The sequence below is a fragment of the Protopterus annectens genome, chromosome 6.part0 (genome assembly GCF_019279795.1).
Source record: "Protopterus annectens isolate FY-2018-M chromosome 6.part0, PAN1.0, whole genome shotgun sequence".
In the NCBI taxonomy this organism is placed as follows: domain Eukaryota; kingdom Metazoa; phylum Chordata; order Ceratodontiformes; family Protopteridae; genus Protopterus; species Protopterus annectens.
Window position 1 is genome coordinate 1,550,783,150 of NC_056737.1, and position 22,799 is coordinate 1,550,805,948.

Sequence of the window (22,799 nt, forward strand, 5' to 3'; positions counted from 1 at the left end):
AATATGTTGTTCCCGCTTGTGGGAGTGGTGACCAGTTGTTCCATTGCGTTAGAGTTTAAAAATTCAGGGAACCGTTGGCCGAGGGTGTTTGGGCTTGAGTAGTTTTCCCAGTCAATGTTTGGGTAGTTGAAGTCACCCAATGACATAGTGTTTGGAGAGACCTTCATATTCTCCAGTGTTCTCAGGAATGCCAAGTGGGTTTCCTGTAATAGGGAGGGTGTTCTGTAGCAGGCTACAAACTGAAAGGCAGTTTTGCCCGCTGTTAGTTGCACATGGATGGTTTCCGATGTTTCGTGCAGTGCCACTAACCTGGAGGTGTAGGTATCTTTGATGAATATAGATACTCTCCCTCCTTTTGTGCTTTGGTCCGAGTTTTGGGGCCGAAACGCATGGTATGAGTTATAACCTGGTAGTGCTGGGGTGCTCTCAGGAGCCTTGAACCAGGTTTCTGTTACTGCACATACATCGATTTTCTCCATACTGAGGAGAGCCTCGAGTGCGTGCATCTTGAGGTTTAGACTTCTGGCATTGAGTGGCGTTACCTTTAGTTTTTTTATCGTTGGGTTGTCTATGGAGGTGGGTTTGTCCTTTGAGCCTTGCCTAAAAAGGCACTATGGGGGTGGCAAGAGCCTTGGCCAGTATACGAAAGCCTAAGGGTGACCGGTGCAAGCCGTCCCTAGCGAAGCAACGTGGCTTGTCGAACATGTCATCCCAGGCTGACAGACACTGGATCTCCTTTGAATGACACCAATACTTTAGCCAATTGAAACTGATCATTTTGTCTTTATACTGTGGCATCACTTTATACTAGAACAGTCAGGGATTAAGCTAATCAGACCTAATTATTTTGAAGAGTTCTGCAAAAAAATTAAATGTGTAAGCAAGCATTTATCAATATTTCACATTGAAACAGAAGCTGGAAGATAAATCTGAGATGCCATATTTAAAGTTTAAAAATATTTGTTAGGAAAATTTCTTTGTTCTTTTCAGGAAGTAATCCGAAGAGACTGGATGTTTAAACTTGTTGGAAAAGAAACATTCACAGTTGGAGCTACCAAAACAAAAGCTACCATCAACATTGATGCAGTTAGTGGTTTTGCCTATGAGTACACATTAGAAATTAATGGAAAAAGTCTTAAGAAGTACATGGAGAACAGATCAAAGACGACCAATACATGGATATTAAATCTGGATGGTATAGACTGTAGAATAGTACTTGGTAAGTTTTACACTTGTGTTTCTGTTATTTTCATTTAAGAAAAACATATGAAGGAACTGTCTGACAAAAATGTAGGTCAAATATATTTGAACTAGAGCAAACTTGATTTACTGTACCAAAGTCAAGTCTGGTGTAAATGATGTGGTAAGTTTCTTTAATACTGTAAAGTAGCATGTTTAAGTAAACACATAGTCAATGCTGTTTCCAGCAAATTATATGAAAAATCTTTTAAAGTAAGGTTCATTAAAGGTTGCGTGAGTAAGTATTCATTTCAACTGAAGTTCACCAGGGTCCTGTTTTAAGTCCGTGTTCTCATTAATTTATGTTTACTATTCCTTCCCGTGTATCTTGGGACATGGCATACAAAAACATTCATGATGCAAAGCTTTTTTTTTCATGATACAAAGGTGGATATCATTGTTAATACACAGCATTGCAGATGTTCTTTGCAAGTCACTCTAGTTGCAATTTGTATTTAGACTGATGTAAATAAAATTAAATTCAACATTGGTAAAACCATAAGTTTAGGTAAAAATTACATCATATTTTCCTGGCATATGCCCCTTACAGATGTGGGAATTATAGTAATAGAGTACATTTTTCATTTTTAGGGCTAGACAGCCCAATAATTAAACTAAACCTAGAATATTCTTCCTTTCACTGCGCCCTCTTGTTAAGAAGATTGAAAAACTTAAGCAAAATTTAACCAGAAGTGTGCCACTTACGAGTACTTATTCTGACAGTCTAGGCTAAAGTTTCTCTTTTTATTCTCTCTTTCAAGATATAAATCATAGGGGCTTCACCTTTTTCAGACAAAAAATATTAATTTTTAAAGAAATGTCTTGGCATCCAGCTTCACTATGGTTCTTGTGACCTCACAAAGGATAAAGGCTGCAAGAAGACAATATCTGCAGTTATATTGGTGTTAGTCTTTTTAAAGTAATTTTTCCAAAGTGGGGCATGCATCTATGTATTAAACAGGTCATCTGATTAGTTGAGGCTTTTAAAATCTTATTTGATGATTTTTGGAGGAATCTAACATTTTCTAAGCGGTCTTGTAGATCAATGTGAAAATTTTTCTTGTCCACACAATATCTATATAAAATCATGCTATCACATAGTTGCTTCTTTGTGTCAACAATCTTATCCATCTGTAGTCATGCATGCATGCACAGATCTGCTCATTTTTTCTTATATATATATATATATATATATATATATATATATATATATATATATATATATATATATATATATATATATATATACAATAAAATGAATTTCAATTTTAAAATGGAAAAACATGATCCAGTGTTGGAATGGCGATTATTTTTTAATTGTAAGTTTGGATGCCAAAATGTCCAGCATTTGTTTCTTCACAGTATTGCCTGGAAATATTTATATTGCTGTATGCAAATATTTATATTGCTGTATGCAGACTTATGAATTGCACAGTATTGCTCACTGAGCATTTTTGTCTCACAACACATGTTTCTCTGGTTCCTTTCATGGTTAGATGCATTATATATTGAAGTGGCATTTTTCTACTTGGGCTCTTCCAAGACCATAGCTTATGATGTGGCTAAGCGAAATGGCAGTTTTCCAAATTATCACTGCATGTGTATGTTCATTTGTGTGTGTGTGTGTGTTGTGATGATCTGGTGCCTAGGAATGTTTCTTGTCCTTCATCTATTATTGATTTTTTTTTTTTTTTGCGCTTCTGATCCCTGCTGACCATCATGTCTCATTTACCCAGTTGGCCCATTCAGAGGTAAGATGTCTGTGGTCCATTTGTTCCTTCCAGGTGCATTGCCCATTCTACTACTCAAACTTGAGTTTCTTGGGTCATAATCTGTGCCTTATCCCCTCTGTTCCACGGTGCTGGCCTTACTCTTACTGCTTGCTGGAATAGGATGTGACTCCTTGTGATACTAAATTAGAAAAAGCAAGTATTAAAAGAGCTGAAAGGATATTTATTTTGCTCCTCTGGTATGTTTTTCCTTCACTTTTGGTGACTGTACCATCAGCCAGTATGAGACAACCTGGTCCCTTATTGTTTGAGAATCAGGATTGACTCTCCACAGTCAGTCACGGGTGGACCCTAATAGTTCCCATGCTGGGGGGACTACAATTTATTTTTTATTTAGCACCCATCCTGACAGCTAAGTTTGCATCCAGCTTAGCAAGCTGTTCACATCACTGCTTAGCACTGAAGCACCTACTCTAGCTTGAACTACCTAATTACCTTACCTTATTCTCAACTGAGTAGTGCCCATAAAATAATGCACAACCCCAACACCTGCCCATCATTACAAAACATCCTCAAACACTACTTACCTCCTAGGAATCTCAGCTCACAAAACAAATATTTCTTGACCAGGACCAAGTCCTAAAACAGAATGGGCGACTCACTTTGCTCAACATATGTTGCTAAGCACTGGAACTCCATCTCACCCTCTCTAAAACATGGGAACATTACTGGACATTTCAATCACAACCTAAAACAACACCTAACTTCCTCATGACTATGCTTATGATCCCATCCTGACTAAACCCACCTTTATTTCTGTTTATCTTCCATTGCTAGTCCCTCTATCAGTCACTTTGACTCTTTCACCATTCTTATCCCTGTGTCTTTCTCTTTCATTCAAAGTGCAGTTCCTACTACTAATCTATATCCATAATACTATCCTGCTAATACCCCCACCTCATCTTACCTGTATACTGTTAGGTCAACCTCTGCACTATCAGAATTTTTTCTTATGTTTTCTTGATTATTTCTGCTTATACCCTTCCTCCTCTGTTTTCTGTTCATGCTCTAGTGACATCCAACTTCATTAATGTCAATACGCAAGTACAGATGCATTGTCATTGCTCCTTTATCTCCAGCTATTACATGCCTTTGACTTGTGTAAAATAATGTAATATATTTACTGTTTGTCTCAATACTACTTGCAAAGTAATGCTTAAAATGTTTAATTGTTATTGCTGTTCATTGTAAATATGTATTTTATGTGGAGCTTTTCTCCTCTGGCCTCCACTGAAAAATGTGACTTGTGTTCAGTCGAACTTTCCAGGTAGACAAACAAACAATTAATAAATAAAGCAAGTTTCCACAAGAGAAATCTTTAAGGAAAAAATAGCTCCTTAGGTGGTATTTGAATTTGCCATGATTCAGTCTGTTCAGCTTCTGGTTTTATTTTACAATCAAGAAAACAAAACTGAATGAATTTTGCACTGCATGAGTGTTCACAGACCTCTGAGGTGCCATTGTGTACAATGACAAAGCCTATTAGGCACACACTCCAGTCTTGTCCCTTTCCTGTAGGGAAATTACAGCAGTTCAGTAATAAACCATACCCTTTTCAAGTGGTTGGCCAATTGCATTTTCTGTTTTGAAAGTACTAACAAACATCATCTGAAGAGATCAAGGCTCACTCCCTCATGTCAGCAGTTTACCAGTGCAGCCTTTTCAGGAATATATCTGCTCACGTTATTTATGAAACTGTGATTTTGTGATTCTTCCAGACATTCGCAAAACATCACAGATTGGATGTCTAGTCCAGGATTAAAGCAGGCTTTGCCACTGCATACCATCATGTAGGCAGCCTGTCATTTTGATGATTTGTAATCTCTAATTCAGGAGTAGAAATACTGCAGCAGTGAATCTTATAGCGCATATATATGTGATAACATATCATAACAGTAGATGTAAAAGTGATAACCAGTCCTGCAGATAAGATGTTATTTCACCCCCCCAACCCCAAGATTCTGTACACATACTGACTCTGGAAAGCACTGTACGTAATTCTGAACGTCTTTTATAGTCTACCCCTCATTTTGAATGATTCTAATGAGATGAATTGTATTATTTATATGTAGCCAGATTTTTTGTTCATTTTGTGTGAAGTAGTTGAATATTTTATACTTCGTGTGGTCAGCATACTTTTATATCTGAATTGTTTTACATTTCTTATATGCTTGTTTCTGTTTACCTAGATTTTAGCCTGTCATAATTACACTTGTCAGTATAATTTCAGTGTCTACTTTTACAGAAAAGAAGCAAGTCTGCATTTAAAAAAGGCTGTTTTCTAATGGCCGTGGCTTGAAACTGCAGTATGTTGCTTGTGGGAGACATTCATCTGTTAATCCTGCTCTGAAGACTAGTGTTAGCCTTAGGCAGACATCCCATTCGGATGCACGGATCCTATAGCACTGACTTTTTAGTTTTTACATCAACTGTTATGGTGAATCATTACACAGCTGTGCTTTCCTGGTGATGACTACCTAGCTGGGGTCATAACCTTGCTTGCTCATCATATTGTTCATTGTTTCAGTTGCCTTAGTTTTATGGGTTATATCCTGCCAAGGATATAACAGCTGGACAGTTTCCAAAGTCTCTGGGCACCTTCCACGCATCCAAACTGTCAGGCAGCTCAACCTGAGATGACCAAGACAAATTTGAGTGCAAAGCTCTTCAGAGCTTTACTGCCACCAAAGAGTGGACTCATCTGATGCTTTCAAGGATCTGTGGTTGGTTTGTGCTATTTCCTTGTTGAGCAGATAATTTCCCTGTCAGGGAAAAACTTCCATTTTTATTGTGTTGCTGTCTCATCACTTTTCTCTTCTGGAAGTTTATTTTTAAGGCTAAGAGTGCTTTGTTTTAACAGACTGCCACAAAACAGTAATGTACTTTTAAACTGAGCTTTTGTTTTTTTTTGTCAGGATAAAAATGGTGTAAAGTAACTGAAAGCATTTTTTTCTGTGGAGAAATTGTGTTTATTTTACTTTTGTGGTGCTGGCATAGACTTTTAAAGTGCTTTTTGCTGTGTTGTTCTGTCAAAAAATTAACTTTTATATAATGGTAGTGTGACGCCCCAACACTGGCCCAGTATTCAAGGAACCTCAATCCTCACCACTGGCAACAGTGGGGGATGTACACACTTTGAGGAGGACATGTACAAACACACAGTAAAGTGCAATTTCCCCTTAAGAGCACACCAAGATCATAGTCAGTCTGGGGCAGGTTTCTCCCTCTTTCTTCAGATCCCCAATAAGACTCCCCACTGGCACAGCTATAGGGTTGAGATCTCAGTTGAGTGGCTAAACTAAGACCTCCCGCACCCGCTCTGTTCAACCAATGCTTCATGTCCCTGCCCAAGTAGCTGACACACACACACTTTGAGGTTTGATTTACACACACACACACACACACACACACACACACACACACACACACACACACACACACACACACACAAACACACACACACTTAGGAAAGGCTGGCACAGGTTTACTAGCTAAACCCCCTTTTCCCAGACTATAAGGTAGTTTCCACCCCCACCAGCCACTACCTGTCAGCTACTTTAAGGCCCTTAGCAAAGGGTATCCAATCCTTCTGTGTAATATTACTATAAATCCAAATGGTAGTTTGACCAAGAGCAAGGCTGTTAGGAGTGGCCCACAGTGTCACCAAATATATATGCAAGTACTCTCAAAGCTTAAATAGGTCTCACAAAATATCAGCCACAAAGATAGCTTTAAATATATTTAATAATAAATAAAAGAACAACAAAATACTGAGTAAATCATCACACTAACTTCAGAGTTCAAAATCACAGGAAATATTTAAAACAACATTGCAGGACAGTTTCAAATAAATAAAGAAAATGTCTAAGATATACTTCACTTTATTCCTAATTGTAACTAAGAGAAAGTACTGTACCCTAGTTAACTTACTTACAGTACAACAAGCAGGTAGAAGTGGTGAGTGGGTGTTTCCAGGTGAAAGACAAACTACAAAATACCCAGACACTCTCTCAAAGAGTTCTTAAATTAATATCAAATATTACTGCTGGGTTAGCTTGGATGACATCACTTTTTGTCACCTGACTTTAGTTCCCAAGCTAAACCCACCATTGTCAGAATCTACTAGTGCTTAACATCTCCCTGTGAAAAATACATAAAGGCTTTTCTCAGATGATGGCAGGTCTTGGAAGTCCTAAAACAATAAAACACTTTTACATCTCAAGCCTAGTAATTATCTCTCTTTCAAGGCAACATAGACCTCCTGTTGACTGAAACTAACTTTAATGGCGCAGTTATAAAACAATTTAATTTCAACTATTTTTACTGACGTTTTTGCAAGTTAACCTTTTATTTTCCAGTTTCCATTGTTTATATACATTTACACAGTTTCAGTAGTTTATATACATTTCTGTTCTAATCCAGCAGGGTACACTGTGGTCACACCTCTAAGCTCAGTACTGTACAAACCCTTTTCAGACAAACTTCTGTGCCAGCAGTTTGATATACACATAACATTCAGTTTGAATTTAGAGGCAACACAAGCAAATGCATCATGCTGATATTCACAAAGAACATACAACTCTCTACAAAATTCCAGATAGCTGGGCTGGCAGTATCGCCTTCTGTCACACTTCTATATAAATCATATTAATATTCTCAAATGACATAATTATTTGCAAAATTCCAGATAGCTGGTATGGCAGTATTTCCCTTTGTCACAGGTAGTGTTTACCAGCATTTGCTGATTGTCTTTCCTGGGAAAAAAAGGCACCATTTTCAGCTTGACCATATAAGCGACTACCAGTCCCACTGTCAGCTCTTCTTCTAGCAACAAGAAGAAAAAGAATTAAATAAACAGCCTTCGCAGCCACAGCAGGCTAGCAGATTGCCTTAGCCACAAATGGGTGACACTACTGTGGCAATTTGTTGTACCTCAGACCACTCATCTTTTACTCAAGATCTCTAGTGCAACACCTACAGCCACTATGGCCCAGGGGTAGCTGCATCCTGTGCCTCTGATGGGGTCCCCTAAGTGGGGAAGGGAGAGCCACTCTTGTCGGTCCTGGGAGAGAGAGCAGGCAAGATTTCCCCTGTTGTATCAGAATGTTGCACCCATCCCTGGGAAAGCTGCTCTTGCAATTAGTAATATGGTTGGCCCCATTTTTTCTGTCAAAAAGAAACAGAAAACCAAACACATATCTAATCCTCCTGAAATTTCTGTGGATAGAAGTAGTTTACTGGGTCTAGCTCAGGGTTTAATTTAGCCTGTTGATCTTTCTTGTAAAGTAGCTTCTGTTAAAAGAAAGAGGGATACCCCATTTCATGAAAAGATTTAAGATTCTGAATCTGAAGAGGAAAATGCTGGGTCCAATACATTTTTTTCCCTCAAGGTAACTGATTCAGATTCTTAGAAGAGCTCAGTTTCTGGTTCTCCCTATGGGATTTCCTCTTTCTCTGAGACTATTGATAGAATGTAACAGTGTTTGCAGTGGAAGAACACTGAGGTTTCACAGTCCCTCAGGAAGTACTATAGGTTGTTACATAAAGATTTTCTAGATCCTACACCTATTCCTCGTGTTCTGTGCTTTACAGGATGTATGCATTACTGCCGGCTGTTTTTCTGATAGTCAACCAGCTGTCCATAAAAAGGCAGATAGAATATATAAAGTTCCTCAGTCTTTTAAATTGTTATACACTGTTCCCAAATCTGAGCCAGCAGCTATGGCTCTAGTTGATTACACTGCTGATAAGCACCTAGTCAAGTACAATCCTACTCTTTCTTATAAGAATGAGATAATTATTGACAGGTATGGGGGGAAAGTGTATTCTTCTGCAACTTTGATTTTCTGAATTTTGAATTGTCAGGCTCGTATCTTAATGTTTGTTCTGGTAATTGTGTAGGTATGAAGAATGTTTTAGCAGCAGTTTCTTCTTTGTGAGGAAAAATCAGCTGTAAATAACATTAGATGTTAAGTTGTCAATCTCGCCTTCATTCTTGCTTGATGGGTTCGGAGCCAATCCGCTTTAGCTCGAGAACTCCTTTTACCAGCTCGAGGCAGCCCCATATCCCATGATGCAAGGCAGGAAGTACCCAGATCTCGTTGCCGCTTGGGAGGTCTTCTCTTTACCAGCTCCTGGTAAGTAATTCACTTTGTGACATTTAAGCTCCTTTTAGTTAAAAAGTATTTGTTTTGATAGTTTAACTTTAAATTTAACTTTTTCTGACAGAATTCCCTGTCTCTTTTAAATTTTTTTAGTCAGTTAGTTTCCTATCCCATCCCTGTTAGGGTGTGTGTGTTGGTGTTTTTACTAAATACCTTTTGGTATTAGTTTAATTTACTTGGACTGGTGTGTGTGTGTGTGTTAGGGCACCATGTCTAAAGAGAGGGTTTCAGGTTTTAAGAAGGCTGACTGGTGCTGTCAGAAGATGTGTCTGACAGACGGTCACACTTGCCTGTACTGTTTGGGCCCTCTTCACCTGCAGGACTCCTGTGCTATTTGTCACTCCTTCAGCCAGAGAGTCCTGCAGGAGACGGAATAAGTTGATTCTCAGGCAGGGCTCTCCGGCTAAGTCGGCCCTCAAAGTCAACTAAATCTGCCAAGACCCAGGCTTCTGTTTCTAAGCCTGTGGCCTCATAGAGTCGAGATCGGCTCGCTGGAGCTGATTCTGCCGATGGCTATCGGTGTTTTGACCACTGTGGGTCGGTTCCAGCAGCTCCGCGCCCACCGTGTACAGGCACGGCATCGTCGGCTCCCCCGGCTCCGACACCCATGTGGCATAGCGGCGTGTCGGTCGGCTCGATCGGGCTGACCGACCGGCCGTGGTGGCTGTCGGCTCCGGCTGGAAGTCGGTGCCGACAGGATCTCCGATGGCCCATTCCAGGAAGAGGTCGAGGTCTCCTTCCTGCCATCGGAGCCGATCTTCAAGGTCATCCAGGTTGTCAGATCATGACCTCGAGAGTGGTCAGTAGATTGCTCAAGTCACAGGTACTGGCCCAAATGCTACACAGTCCGTCTCAGCAGACGACTGTTGGTCCACACCCGTTACAGTTCCTCCTTCAACTCTACCCCAGAGCTTGGAGTTGGAGTCTTCGGCTGGAGGACGGATACCCCTTCTGTTCCTTCAGCCCCTACTCTTATCTCCTCTTCCTTAGAGGGATTCGTGGTCGGGCTTCCATGGTCTCCTCCGAGGGGTGAGTGGCATCGGACCCTTGTCACATCTGCCTCGAGACTTCCCTTCGGTGGCCCGTTCCTAGCTCTACCTGCCTGGGAGGGAGCATTCGAGGTGATGAAGAGTGTACTGGCCACTAGTATCAGTCAGCAGTCTCTTCCCGTAGCTCCTCCCTCTATTGTACCTGTTGACATCTCTGCCACTTCTCTTGCTACAGGACCCAGAGATCCTCCGCCTCAGGTTTCCCCATTGAATTTCCCCTCTTCCGAGGATTCTCCTGATGTTTGGAGATCCTCCTAGGAAGAGGACTTGTAAGAGGAAGCATGTAGACAGTCTGTCACTGGATACTGACTTTGATGAGTCAGAGGGATCCCTAGATCTCTGAGGATGTCTCCTTCTCAGACATCCTAGAACTTCTGAAACAGAGCTGGCCCACCAACAATCCCTCTGAGGATGAGTCAGTATACCTAGAGGAGTTTGGATCTCGGCCCTCCACCTCCTGGGTGTCTCACCCCTGATGCAGGTTATTGCTCGAAGGCATGGACAGCTCCTGACTCTGTAGAGCCAGTCCCTAGGAGGCCTTCTAAATTTATAACTGCCCCTAGTGACAAACTATTCCTTACCAAGGGTGTCCCGCTGATGCCATGGTGGTGGCTGCGGCCACCAAAAGGAACTTGCAGATCCTTCTGTGCCCGTCCATCCTCCTAATAAGGACTCTAGGACCATGGATAGGTGCAAGCGGATGTTTTCCTCAGCGACCCTTGCTGCTCGCTGAATTATCTTTGTCACTTCACCAGATTCCAGAGAGATATCCTGAAGGAGCTGGGAGAAGTAGTTCAGGATCCTACAGCTGCAGGGGTCCAAGAACAGCTAGGAACCCTCAATTCCATTGCTAACTCCTCCATGCTAATATCTTATGCTGCTGATGGAGTAGAGCCGAGGCACAGGTGTGGCTCTTAGACGCCAAGCCTGGATGCGGCTATGTGATTTTATGGATCCCTTTAAGGCGTCCTTCACAAATTCTCCCTTTGATGGGTCAGCTTTGTTTGGCCCTCAGGTGAAGGAAACCTTGACCAGGTGTGAGCAGGACGGCAAGACTCTTTCTGCTGTTGGAGTCCGTTTTCCACCCCTTCTAGGCCTTATCCCAAAGGACAGAAGGGTGGGAAGATGTGGTTCCAGAAATCCCAAGGAGTCATTCACGTGGTCAGTTTACCCCTAGAGGCAGAGGGGTAACAACAACAGACGCTCTAGAGGCAGAGGGGTCCAAGAACCAGGGCAACAGGGAGTCTCTTCCTGAGAAGCCCTTTCAGCATCCCTGAGGTGTTGCTGTCCCTCCTTGGAGGCAGTCGGGGAAGACTATCACTGTACCCAGAAGCCTGGCATTCCCTCACTCAAGACAGATGGGTACAGTCGATCATATCCAAGGGTTACATAATTCCTTTCGAGGAAAGTCCTTCCCCTCAAGTTCCTTCCAGATGTACCACCGGTCTAAGGGACATTGCAGAGTCAGAAATCGCAAAACTACTGCAAAAAGAGCCATTCAGCCAGTTACAATAGACCATTCAGAGCCGGAATCTACTCAAGGTTCTTTTGGTCCCCAAAAGACGGGAGACTGGAGACCAATATTGGATCTCAGCAGACTCAACAAGTCTGTCAGGAAGACAAGATTCGAATGGTCACTCTTCAGTCAATTCTGCCCTTCTTACAGAAGGACAACTGGATGTGCTCAATAGATCTTCAGGATGCACTATCACATCAAAATTCACAGACGCCCAGGAGATTTCTCGGCTGGGGTCCAGTCATTTCCAGTTCAGAGCCCTGCCCTTTGGTCTCACTACAGCCCCCAGAGTGTTCACCAAATGCATGGCAGTGGTCACGACTGGCTCCTGTCAGCCACCACCAGGCATCAGCTTATATTACACAATAGACCTTTGTTCTCATTTAGGCATCTCAATCAACTGTCATCCTTATCGCCCTGCCAGTCTATTACCTTCATAGGCAAACTTAGACACTGTTCGGATGTCAGCTACCCTTACAGAACAAAGAGTTTCAGACATTCAGACTCATGTCAGGATCATTCTGGCCAGCAAGAAAGTACAGGCCAGAATGGTTCTAAAGGAATTCGGTGTCATCGCTGCAGCCATTACTCATCTTCCCTTGGCTGGATTCTACATGCGCCTCCTTGAGTGGATGCTGTCCACACAGTGGTCATACCAGCAACACCAGATTCTGGTGACACAGACATGCAAAGAACATCTTGCTTGGTGGATCACATCGTCTCAGGTTCACCAAGGCAGGTGCTTGCCACTGTCACCACGGATGCCTCCCTGATCGGGTGGGGGTCATTATCAGGGCAGGATGGTTCATGGTACCATCTGCACATAAATGTCCTGGAGATGAGAGCAGTGCTTTTAACGCTGCAAGCCCTCAACGACTTTCTTCCCGTAGGGACAATTGCAGTCCACACAGACAACATGTCTGCAGTTTGGTATATCAACAAACAAGGCGGAACCAAGTAGACTATGGCAATGGGCGATCTCCTCTCATCGGTTTCTGATATCCCTGGGAAAACCAACATTTTAGCGGACAGATTGAGCAGAGCTATTCTCATGCCTCAGTGGTCTCTCAAGCAATCCATAGCGGAAGAGATTTTTCTGGAATGGTCCATGTTTCTTTTGCTACTCCCCAAAACAGCAAATGTCCAGACTTCTTCAGCCTCTTCCTCTATCAGGCCATCCCCCAGAGACGCTCTGACCCAGGATTGGCCCCAGGGACTTCTTTATGCCTTCCCCATTTCCTCTGATCCCTCAGGTGATCCAGAAAGCTACCGCTTTGAGAGCCAAATTGATTCTCATTGCCCCTTACTGGCCTCGACAAGTTTGGTTCCGTTCCTCCATCATCACCTTTTGGTGCAGCCGGGCATCTGGACCCAGTGCCAGATCTACTGATTCACCAATCGGTCAATCCCTTCTCTCAACCTCACAGCATGGTTGCTCCACTTCCTTCCCTAGCCAGGCTTCCTTTGATCTCTAACCCAGTTAGAGATATCATAGTTGCTTCACTAAAATCCTCTACCAGGAGGATTTACACGAGCAAATGGCGTTTCTCTTATTGGGCTAAGGCCCAAAATATTGATCCTTTTACTGCCCCTGTTCAGGCAGTTCTGGACTTCTTAGCAGAGATTTTTCATACAGGCTCCTCTTCTTCCACAGTCAGAGTTCAGTTGGCTGCTATTTCTAATTTTCATGTTGGGATAGCAGATCATAATATTATGTCCCATAGGCTCTGCAGGGCCTTCTTGAAAGGAATTTTCCTACTAAAGCCTCCAATCAGGAATCCTCCTCCTCAGTGGGATCTAAATTTAGTGCTGACATCCTTGATTCTTCCCGAGCCAGCTGTTTCTTGTTCCCTGAAATATCTTTCTTGGAAAACTTTATTCCTAGTGGCTATTACATCTGCCAGGAGGGTGTCTGAACTTCATGCTCTTATTTGGTTTTTCACAAAGACAGAGTATCTTTGAGAACTAATCCATCATTTTTACCTAAGGTCGCTTCAAAAACAATCTGAATCAATCCATTGATCTCCTGTATTTTTCCTAACTATTCAGATAGAGCTGAACAAAAGCTACATTATCTTGACGCCCACCGTCAGCTTAGATATTATTTGGACAGAACAAAAAATTTAGGAAATCTGATCAACTTTTTGTTTCCTATGCGGATAATAAAAAGGCCTTCCTGTTTCTAAAGTGACTTTGTCCAGATGGCTTTCTTGGTCATCACTGAAATTTATACGATCAGGGGAAAACAGCTGTGCTCAAAACCTAAAGCACATTCAACTAGGAGTTTAGCTACTTCTACAGCTTTTCAAGCTAGACTGCCTTTGGACACTATTTGTGCAGCGGCCACTTGGGCCACTCCTCACACTTTTGTTTCCCATTACAAATTGGACTTGGCCTCCAGGGACAGAGCCAGTTTTGGCTCTACAGTCCTCAAGAGTTTGTTCCATTGAGCCACCCAGGATAGAGGTGCTAGGAGATTGACAACTTAACATTAAGAAGTTATGTTCCTACCATAACGTTCCATGTTAGTTGTCTTCTTCCTTCCCCCTGGCCTGGACAGACCTTGTATAAGAAACTATTATGCTAAAGACCATTCTAACCTGGTCCTTTTTCCATCTGTAAGTTTCTTCTTCCTTTGGGAAGTATTTTTATGCTTGGTGTTATTGCCCTTTTGTCAACAAACGAGATCTGGGTACTTCCTGCCTTGCATCATGGGATATGGGGCTGCCTCGAGCTGGTAAAAGGAGTTCTCGAGCTAAAGCAAGGGATCGGCTCCAAACCCATCAAGCAAGAAAGAAGGCGAGAGAAGACAACTAACATGGAACGTTATGGTAGGAACATAACTTCTTATTTCTTCTATTGCACAGGTCACTACTCATTTGTTTACAAGTGTGTGTGTGTGTGTGTGTCGGAGTCTGAGAGAGACTGTTGATACTTCCAGGGTTATGGCCACTAGTACTATTTTAAGAAGGTTTGTATGGCTGCATTCTCAGAACCTCCCAGATGATGATAAAAATGAGATTTTAAATTCACCCTTGGATAGAGATTTAGTGTTTGGCCCCTTTGCTGCAGACGTGATCAAAAAGTGTGATGAAAGGGGCAAGCTGATCCAGGGAATCTGTAACATTTTTCATCCCTCCCTTTCCAAATTGTGCAAGGGATTTTCTTTTCTCATCCAGTTTTGGCAAAAAAAGCAGAATGAATAGTCTCAACAAAGTTCAGGTGAACAGATGTTTAAGAATAAATGGCAAGGGAGTTCCAAAAAGAAGTCTCTAACCTCCCAAAACAAAGGACAGTCCACCAAGTCTGAATGACTATTCAAAAGACTTTGTGATCCCTCCAACCCTGGCCCCTTTTTTCTTTGAGAATGCCTGATTCTCTGTTTTTCTCTTTGGTAACAGATAGTTTCAAACAAATGGATTCTGAAAATCATTCATCAGTCTTATAGATGGCAGTAGGAGGAAATTCCTGTTTTCCAGGCTGTCATTCCTCATCTTCCTGATCAGAATCTCTTGTTTTCACTTGTTCTTCCTCACATGCTTCCCACTGGTTCTTTCTCACATGCAGTTCCAAGGAGCAATAAAACCAGTTCCTCCTTCCCAGATGGGGAAGGGTTTTTATTCAAGGATGCTCCTAGTGCCAAGGAAAGAAAATGCTCTGAGACCAGTTTTGGATCTTTCTTTTCTAAATCTGTTTGCAATAATGTCCAAATTCAAATTGATGTCACTTCACAACCTGTTACCTCTTCTTCCTCTTTTATGTTTCACAGCAACACTAGAGTTAAAAGATGCATATCAGCAAATCCCTATTCGTCCAGACTTGAGACAATTTTTTTAATGTTTTGTGTGTCTGGATCACATCATTAGTTCTCTGACTTGCCCTTTGACTATCCACTGCACCGAGCGTCTAGTATCTAGCTCCAGTTACAGCTTATTGCAAGCTACTGGATATCCACATTTTCCATATTTAGATGACTTGCTTATCTTGGTAGCATCTTTTTAAAAGTGTCAGGAATCAGGCTCTCTCTCTCCCATGTGAGAGATGTCTTACACAAGCTAGGCTTCCAAGAGAACATTCAAAAATCTTTTTTGGCTCCTTCACACAGGATTGTGTTCCTGGGATGTCAACTGGACATCTCTATTCAAAGAACTTTTCTTCCACAGGAAAATAATTAGATCGATATCTATTTCTGTTTCTAAGGTTTTTCACTCAGAATTTGGTCACTGTGAGGGGAATACCTCAGGATTTGCTTGTCATGACATCTGTGGTTCTCATGATACCCCTGCCAAGACTCCACATGAGAAAGACACAGTGGTATCTGAAATCTCTTTTGTCCCAACACAACACTTTTTTTATCTTTTCATAGGCTGTGGTTTGTCAGAAGAATCATTTAATGTAGATGACAGATATCCTTAAATCCAGGTATCCCTTTCTACCTCTCTTCTCGAAAAGCAGTCCGTTACCACAGATGTTTTAGACTTTGCTTGTGAAGCAGTTTCAAGAGGTTTAAAAATTCAGAACACTAAGGACAGATGCAAGAAAAATTTTCAAGGAGATGCTTGTCCTAATCAAGGCACTCAACTCTCTGAACCATCTTTGGTCTCCAGCACCTCTCCAGGTGGTTACAGACAATACCATAGACATTAACAAGCAAGGGGGAACCAGGTTCGACCCCATTACAGACTAGCCATGTTAGCTTGAGATATAGCTTCACAGCATAGTCTCACTGTATAAGCATCATACATTTCATCAGAGGAAAACTGTGTGACAGACAAGCCGAGCAGAACCAGGGCTGACCCTCACAAATGGAAACTAGATCGGAGGGGTCATCCAAGATTTTATCTATCTGTGGGGAGTTCCTCAAGTAGACCTCTTTGCCTGCTCTCCAGTCAATCAACTGGCAAGATTCTGTTCTAGTACTCCATGCAAGAAGGCCTATTAGACAGATACTTTTTCTTTTCCTTGGACTGGAATTTTCCTTATGATTTTCCATCCTTTCCACTAATGTCCAGGATACTTCTGAAGATTCAAAAAGTATCCCCCAAGATCATTGTGGTGACTCCATTCTGGCCCAGGCAGTAACCAAAAGCTTTCTCACAGACTGGATCTATGCATACAAGAACAGGGGTGTTGGATACACCCCGACATTAATCAGTTTTATTTGACTGTGTGGATGATAGGGTGTGAATTCCTTTTAGGCACCTGTTTACTGAGGAGGTGCAGCAGGTACTAATGGAGGCAAGAAAGCTTGTTACTAGAAAATCATGCATTAACAAATGAAAAAGGTTCATAGTTATATACTAGGGTAATGATCACCAGGGCCTTTATAAGCCTAGCTGTGCATCCAAACCAATTGTGTCCGTATATATCATGGGCCTTTATTAGGAGGGGGTATATTAGGAAGTTTCTAAAGGTTATGGGGAGTATGTTAGTTTGGGCATTACTGCCTGCCTCTGTCTCATAGACAATGGGGTCAGACCTGGGGGTAAATTTCTGATTTCCCTTCCATTGGTCAAGGTTCTGCTTAAATAGTGTTTGGGATGGACTGTGCTTCACATGGATGGGAAGCTTGTTCCGGAGTATGGGGATCCTCTGAGATAGATTTTTGTCTCGACAACATGTCTTATCTATGTCAGAAGCAAAATTTAAATCCTTTGATCTAGTGGTTCTGATGATGTTCATTTTGTGGATGTGCAAACTGTCCATCAGAACTGGATCTGAGGACACCTTATATGCCAGGCATAGATCTCCTCTTAGTAACCTGTAGGAGACAGAGTATAGAGATGGGGCTTTAAGGCAATCTATATAGGAAAGTGTGTTTATACCCTGGATTCTCTGGGTAAGGAGCCTTTGTGGGCATTCCAACTGTTTCATATGTTTGGTCAAGTACATGCCGAAGGGGGTATTATGCTCAATGATTGGTCTGATAAGTACAAAATAAAGTTGTGCTATGATTTCCTTGGACCCTGATGCCATGCCCTTACTTATAGGTTGGGCATCATAAAATGGTTTTCTTACTACCTTGGCTATATGTTGATCAAAGGCCAGATTACTGTCTATGTATGTTCCCAGATACCTGACTAATGGGTCAACTCTTAGGGGTGTCCTGTCAGTGGAGTAATTAGCCTGGGTGGCAGTTTTCCCAAGAGGCACTATAATGCATTTCTTGACATTGAGGTGTAGTCTGTGACTTTGGCACCAGTCATTTGTGTGGACCCTGATGCCATGCCCTTAGTTATAAGTTGGGCAACATAGAATGATTTTCTTACTACCTTGGCCACATGATGGTCAAAGGCCAGACTGCTGTCTACGTATGTTCCCAGACACCTGAGTACTGGGTCAGCTCTTAGGAGTGTCTTATCAATACAGTAAGCCTAGGTGGCAGTTTTCCCAAGAAGCACTATAATGAATTTCTTGGCACTAGTCATTTGTCTGTGTTGCACCCTCTTGTGAGATATTTATGTCATGGAGGGAATCTTTGATACCTCCCAATTTGCAGTTATCTGCAGACTTGGTCAGCCAAATTCCCTTGACATTAGCCTTTACATCTGAGAAGTAGATTCCAAATAGGAGCAGTCCAGCTCCTAGGGTTTCTAGTTAGTGACAACAACATAACCAGTACCAATTCAGGGCTAGTTGTTTTCTGGTTTTACAATATTTGGTAAGCTACTGTCCTGTGGCCTTGCTTCTTCCTCTACCAAGGTTCATTTATCGGCTATTTCATCGTCTGCCCATAGAATCTCCTCTTTCAGTGCAATTTCATGTGAAAATGTTTTTGAAAGGGGTTTTGCATAAAAGGCCTCCAAGAAAACTGGTGTCCCCTCCATGGGATATTGTGTGTTACAGAAGCTGATGCTTGCTCCATTTGAACAAGCTAACCTGGATGACTTGAGGTTCTTAACATGGAAAACAAGTTTTACTGATTGCTGTGACCTCTGCAAGAAGGTTATCTGAGTTCCAAGCTCTTATGGTGAGTCAACCCTGTCTCATTTTCCATAGGAGCAGGGTTTCTTTGAGAATTAATCCTTATTTTATGCCTAAAGTGGTATCCAAGTTTACTTTAAGCCAAACAATCCCTCTCCCCATTTTCTAACCTGAACCTTAAAATGAGGGAGAAAGGATGCTCCATATTTTGGATGTCCACAGATAACTGCAGTGCTTTCTTAATAGAACTAAATTCAGAGATTTGGATCAGTTGTTTATTTTTTATGAAAGTAAAAAAGAAGGGACAACCTGTGTTACAGAAGACTATTTGGAAATGGTTGTCTAAGGTTATTACCTTTTGTTATACTCACCATAACTAAACTATTCCAGGCAGGGACAAGGTCCACTCTATCAAGGCCTTGGCTTCATCTATGGCTTTTTGGAAAGGGATTCTAGCAGCATTGTAGAAGCTGTTACTTGATCCTGTGTGCATACTGTTACAAAGTACTATAAGCTTGATTCCTTCTCTATGTCCAGAATGACCTTTGCTAGGACCATTCTCCAGGTGATCCTGGACTCTTCTCCTTCCACCTCCCAAATGTAGTTAGCTATGGTAATGTACATATATAGCTAAGGCTGCCACAGCAGTGAGCAGCATGATGAACATAGTACAGTTTTGCAAGTTGAACTTAACATAATAGCTGTTCAAACGGATCACTGCTGCAGAAGCCACTCCCTCCCTCCATCTCCCTTGTTTTTATGTGCTTTTTATGCCAGGGTGTGGACATTTATTTTTTGTTTTTCATAGTTTTGTCCTTTAAGGGCTCATCCTCTCTTTCTCTGTTAGCCAAAAAGTTCTGAAGGGTTTTGCTCACAAACTTATCTTTTAGTAAGCTCAGCTCAAGCTGCCTGATAATTTGGGTGTGTGAAAGTTGCCCTGAAACTTTGGAAGCTGGCCAGCTGATATAGCCTTGGCAGAATGCAGCCCATATAGCTAAGGCTACTGCAGCAGTGATCATTTGAACATTCACTGTTATTGTAAGTTTACTTACACAACTGCATTTTCACAGGGACCCTGGATGTTTTCACTGTATGTGATATATACATCTTGACACATTATATTTTGAGATCCTCGTAGGCAGTTCCTTCAGTTTGCTGTTTACGCTTGCTACTCTGCACTTCTGCATGCAGGGTGTTTTATCAAAGCAGTGCCACTGTGGCAGAAGCCTAGCAGGAGAAGGGCCTGCTAATGATTCTGTACTCTGTCAACTGGCTCCTCATGGCTTCATCAAAGGACCTCCTTTAACAGCACTTACTTGGGTCCTTCTTTGGTGGCAGGTCCTGGCAGGAGAAATCCTTGTATCTGAACATAAGAAATTCTCTGTACCATAACAGAGCTGTATACTTTTCAGTGTTAGTTTTTTCTATTCAGAGAGATGGCCCAAGGACTAATTACCTTGGGCGGCATATTAGAAGAGGTCATAGAGGTGTGGATAGAAATCCGAACCCTTGTGCATCTATTGAAACTTATGGCAGACTCCATTTTATTGCTCCATTTGCCTCCCTTTGGATAAAAATGCAAAGTGGACAGTGAGATGGCACTTGCTGCAAGAAACATGGATGTTCCTGATTGTGTTGCAGCCTTTTTGCAAGGCTTTATAATAATAGGCAGTCTTCACCAGTCTAGGGCTGGTTTTACACTTTCTGTAGTTAAACCCACTGCAGAAATTCCCAGTTGATGCTCTGCTGATAAGCTAGTGAGGTTGCCTCAGCTTAATCTTAGTCCTTGGTTCATGACTCCCCCAAGAAAAAGGTCTACATATAAATCAGCTAGAGCTGAGGGTGGTGTTTCATAGCCTCAACACCCAAGAAGATAAGCTAAAGCAATGCTCCTCCTGCTTCAGTTAGGCATCCAAGCCACAATTTTGTTTATGAACAGTTATACACACACACACACACACACACACACACACACACACACACACACACACACACACACACACACACCTCATATGTATAGTTGTGATATAGGTCTGTTAGTAGGCCATAAAGTAGTGCATTTCCCTGGTAGCTCTTCACATCCCAGAGGAAGCTAAGGATCTTCTCTTAAATGATGCACCGTAGAGATAGACCTGTTCTCCTCAGTTCTTCTTAGTTCATCAGGACTAGTAGGAGTTGTTGATGGATGTTTTTCTCCCTTCCATGATAAGGAACATTGCTGCATCCTTGTCTGTCTTTCATCCCTTTCACCATATACTAGTGAAATATTGTTAGCCCCTTGATGCATGAGAAGACTATAGATGTCCTTCTATTCAATGCTGCAGTATTCTTTACATATGGGTAGTATTCTGCCACTTGAACTGACGTCTAGCTTGTATACAAAAGCTTCAAGCTACTGTGCGTGGGATGTCAAACGTAGGGTCCTAGAATGTCAGCCATAAAAGGGACTTCTGTACATACAATCCTCATAACTTTTTCACCGCCATTCAGAAAGGTTGACTCGTACTTTCCATCTGCCATTGGAAACTGCGTTTTGTTCTTCAGCTTCAGATGATTACCCCCATTGGGGATTTATTTCATTGTTTCTGCCTTTTGTTATTACTCATGTCATCCAGAAAGGGCAAGTGTAGGTGTGGAAGGCAAGTTCCACATAAAGATGCTCACGAGCTCTGTTTGTTTTGCTTAGGGCCTACCCACAGCCATCGCTCCTGTTCTGCCTATCACACCTTCATACCTAAGACTTTACATAATCGTTTGTCTGTATTAGACCTATGTCTAGAAAACCAAAGGCTTAAGTGTTTGGTTAGGGAATCGATGGAGGGTTCTGCGAGTTCATCCGAGCCATCTTTTAAGAGGAAGGTAGGGAAAGCTAGGGCTGAGTCCTCTTCGGCTGAGCCTTCTCTCTCTCCAACATACCCCTTGAGGTTGATGGAAACCCAGTGGTACGGTCGGGGGTAGGGTCTGTCTCTCCATTGGGAACCACAATGGAAGCTGTTGGGAGTGGGGATCCAAGCAAGTCTGAGGCTATATAGATGTCCGTTTCGTGAGATTTAGGGGAACCACCACTACTTGTTTCAGAGGACGCTGGAACTGTTCCAGCCCCTTTGCAAAAAAAAGCTCAGGGTGTTAGGCCTACATACACCCTTCCTCCTGCCCTAGAAAAACCTGCCAAAAAAACAAACAAAATAAGCATTCCACAGTGCCTAGTGATCCTGCGGTGGGCTGGGAGGTTTTCTCGCAGGGTCTTATTAAGGCCTTGATGGCTCTCAGACCTTTGACTTCATATTCTCCTATTTCTGGCTATGCCTTTTCCTCTTCCCCTGTGCTGCTATCAGGTTCCTAGGAGTCTTTTTCTACGTTTCCAACTCAGGTCTCTGATTTTGTGGAGTCTTCCTCGGAAGAAGACTCTGTAGATTACTCCACTCAGATTCCTTCCCCTTTGGAATATGCTTGTCCAGAGGAAGAGTCCAGTGGGGGAGTTTCACCAGTGGAAGAACTCTGTTTTGGAGAGAGAGTTAATAAGATGATAGAATTCTTTAAGTGGGATTCTTTCCACATCGCAGAGGAACAAAACAGATACTATACCTTACTTCAGGTGGCAGCCCCTGCACCTGCAGCTATCCCTCCACTGCTTTCTGCTTTCCTAGATGCCTTTGCATCAACTTTTAAGACCCCAGATTGACGAGCACCAGCTCCTAAAAGACCTGCCTGTTTTTATAAGGTCCCTGAGGATTGCAAAACTTCCTTTTAAGTGCCCTTCAACTGATCCTTGCTGTGGTTTCCATCATCTTAGATAAATCCTCTCAGGTTGTTCCTTCCACAAAATCGCTTCCCTCAGACAAAGAAAGTAAAAGTTTAAAAAGGTTAGGAAAGGTTTACACCTGTTCCACCCTGGCAGTCAGAGCCATTAATTATCAGAATTACATGTCTAGGTATTCTCTAACTTTGCTCTCCCAAGCTTGTCAGGCCCTGTCCCAGCTTCTTGACTCAGAAGCTAAGTCCTTATCTCTTTCGGTCTTGGCTGCATCTTCACAGGTCACTAGACATTCCATGAAATGCAGCTACTGTGCTGTAGAAGCTTCCTCCAGAGTTGCAGCATCTGCTTCTGTTCTTAGGA

At 42.2% G+C, this 22,799-nt stretch overlaps 1 protein-coding gene across 1 annotated transcript in view; it reads left to right on the forward strand.

Moving 5' to 3' along the window:
* FAIM (Fas apoptotic inhibitory molecule) overlaps nucleotides 1–22,799 on the forward strand; it is a 472,349-nt gene that overhangs the window by 317,916 nt on the left and 131,634 nt on the right. The window contains exon 3 of the mRNA XM_044075005.1: nucleotides 991–1,219. Within this exon, the coding sequence (XP_043930940.1) occupies nucleotides 991–1,219 (229 nt within the window). The remainder of the gene's footprint in view (nucleotides 1–990; nucleotides 1,220–22,799) is intronic.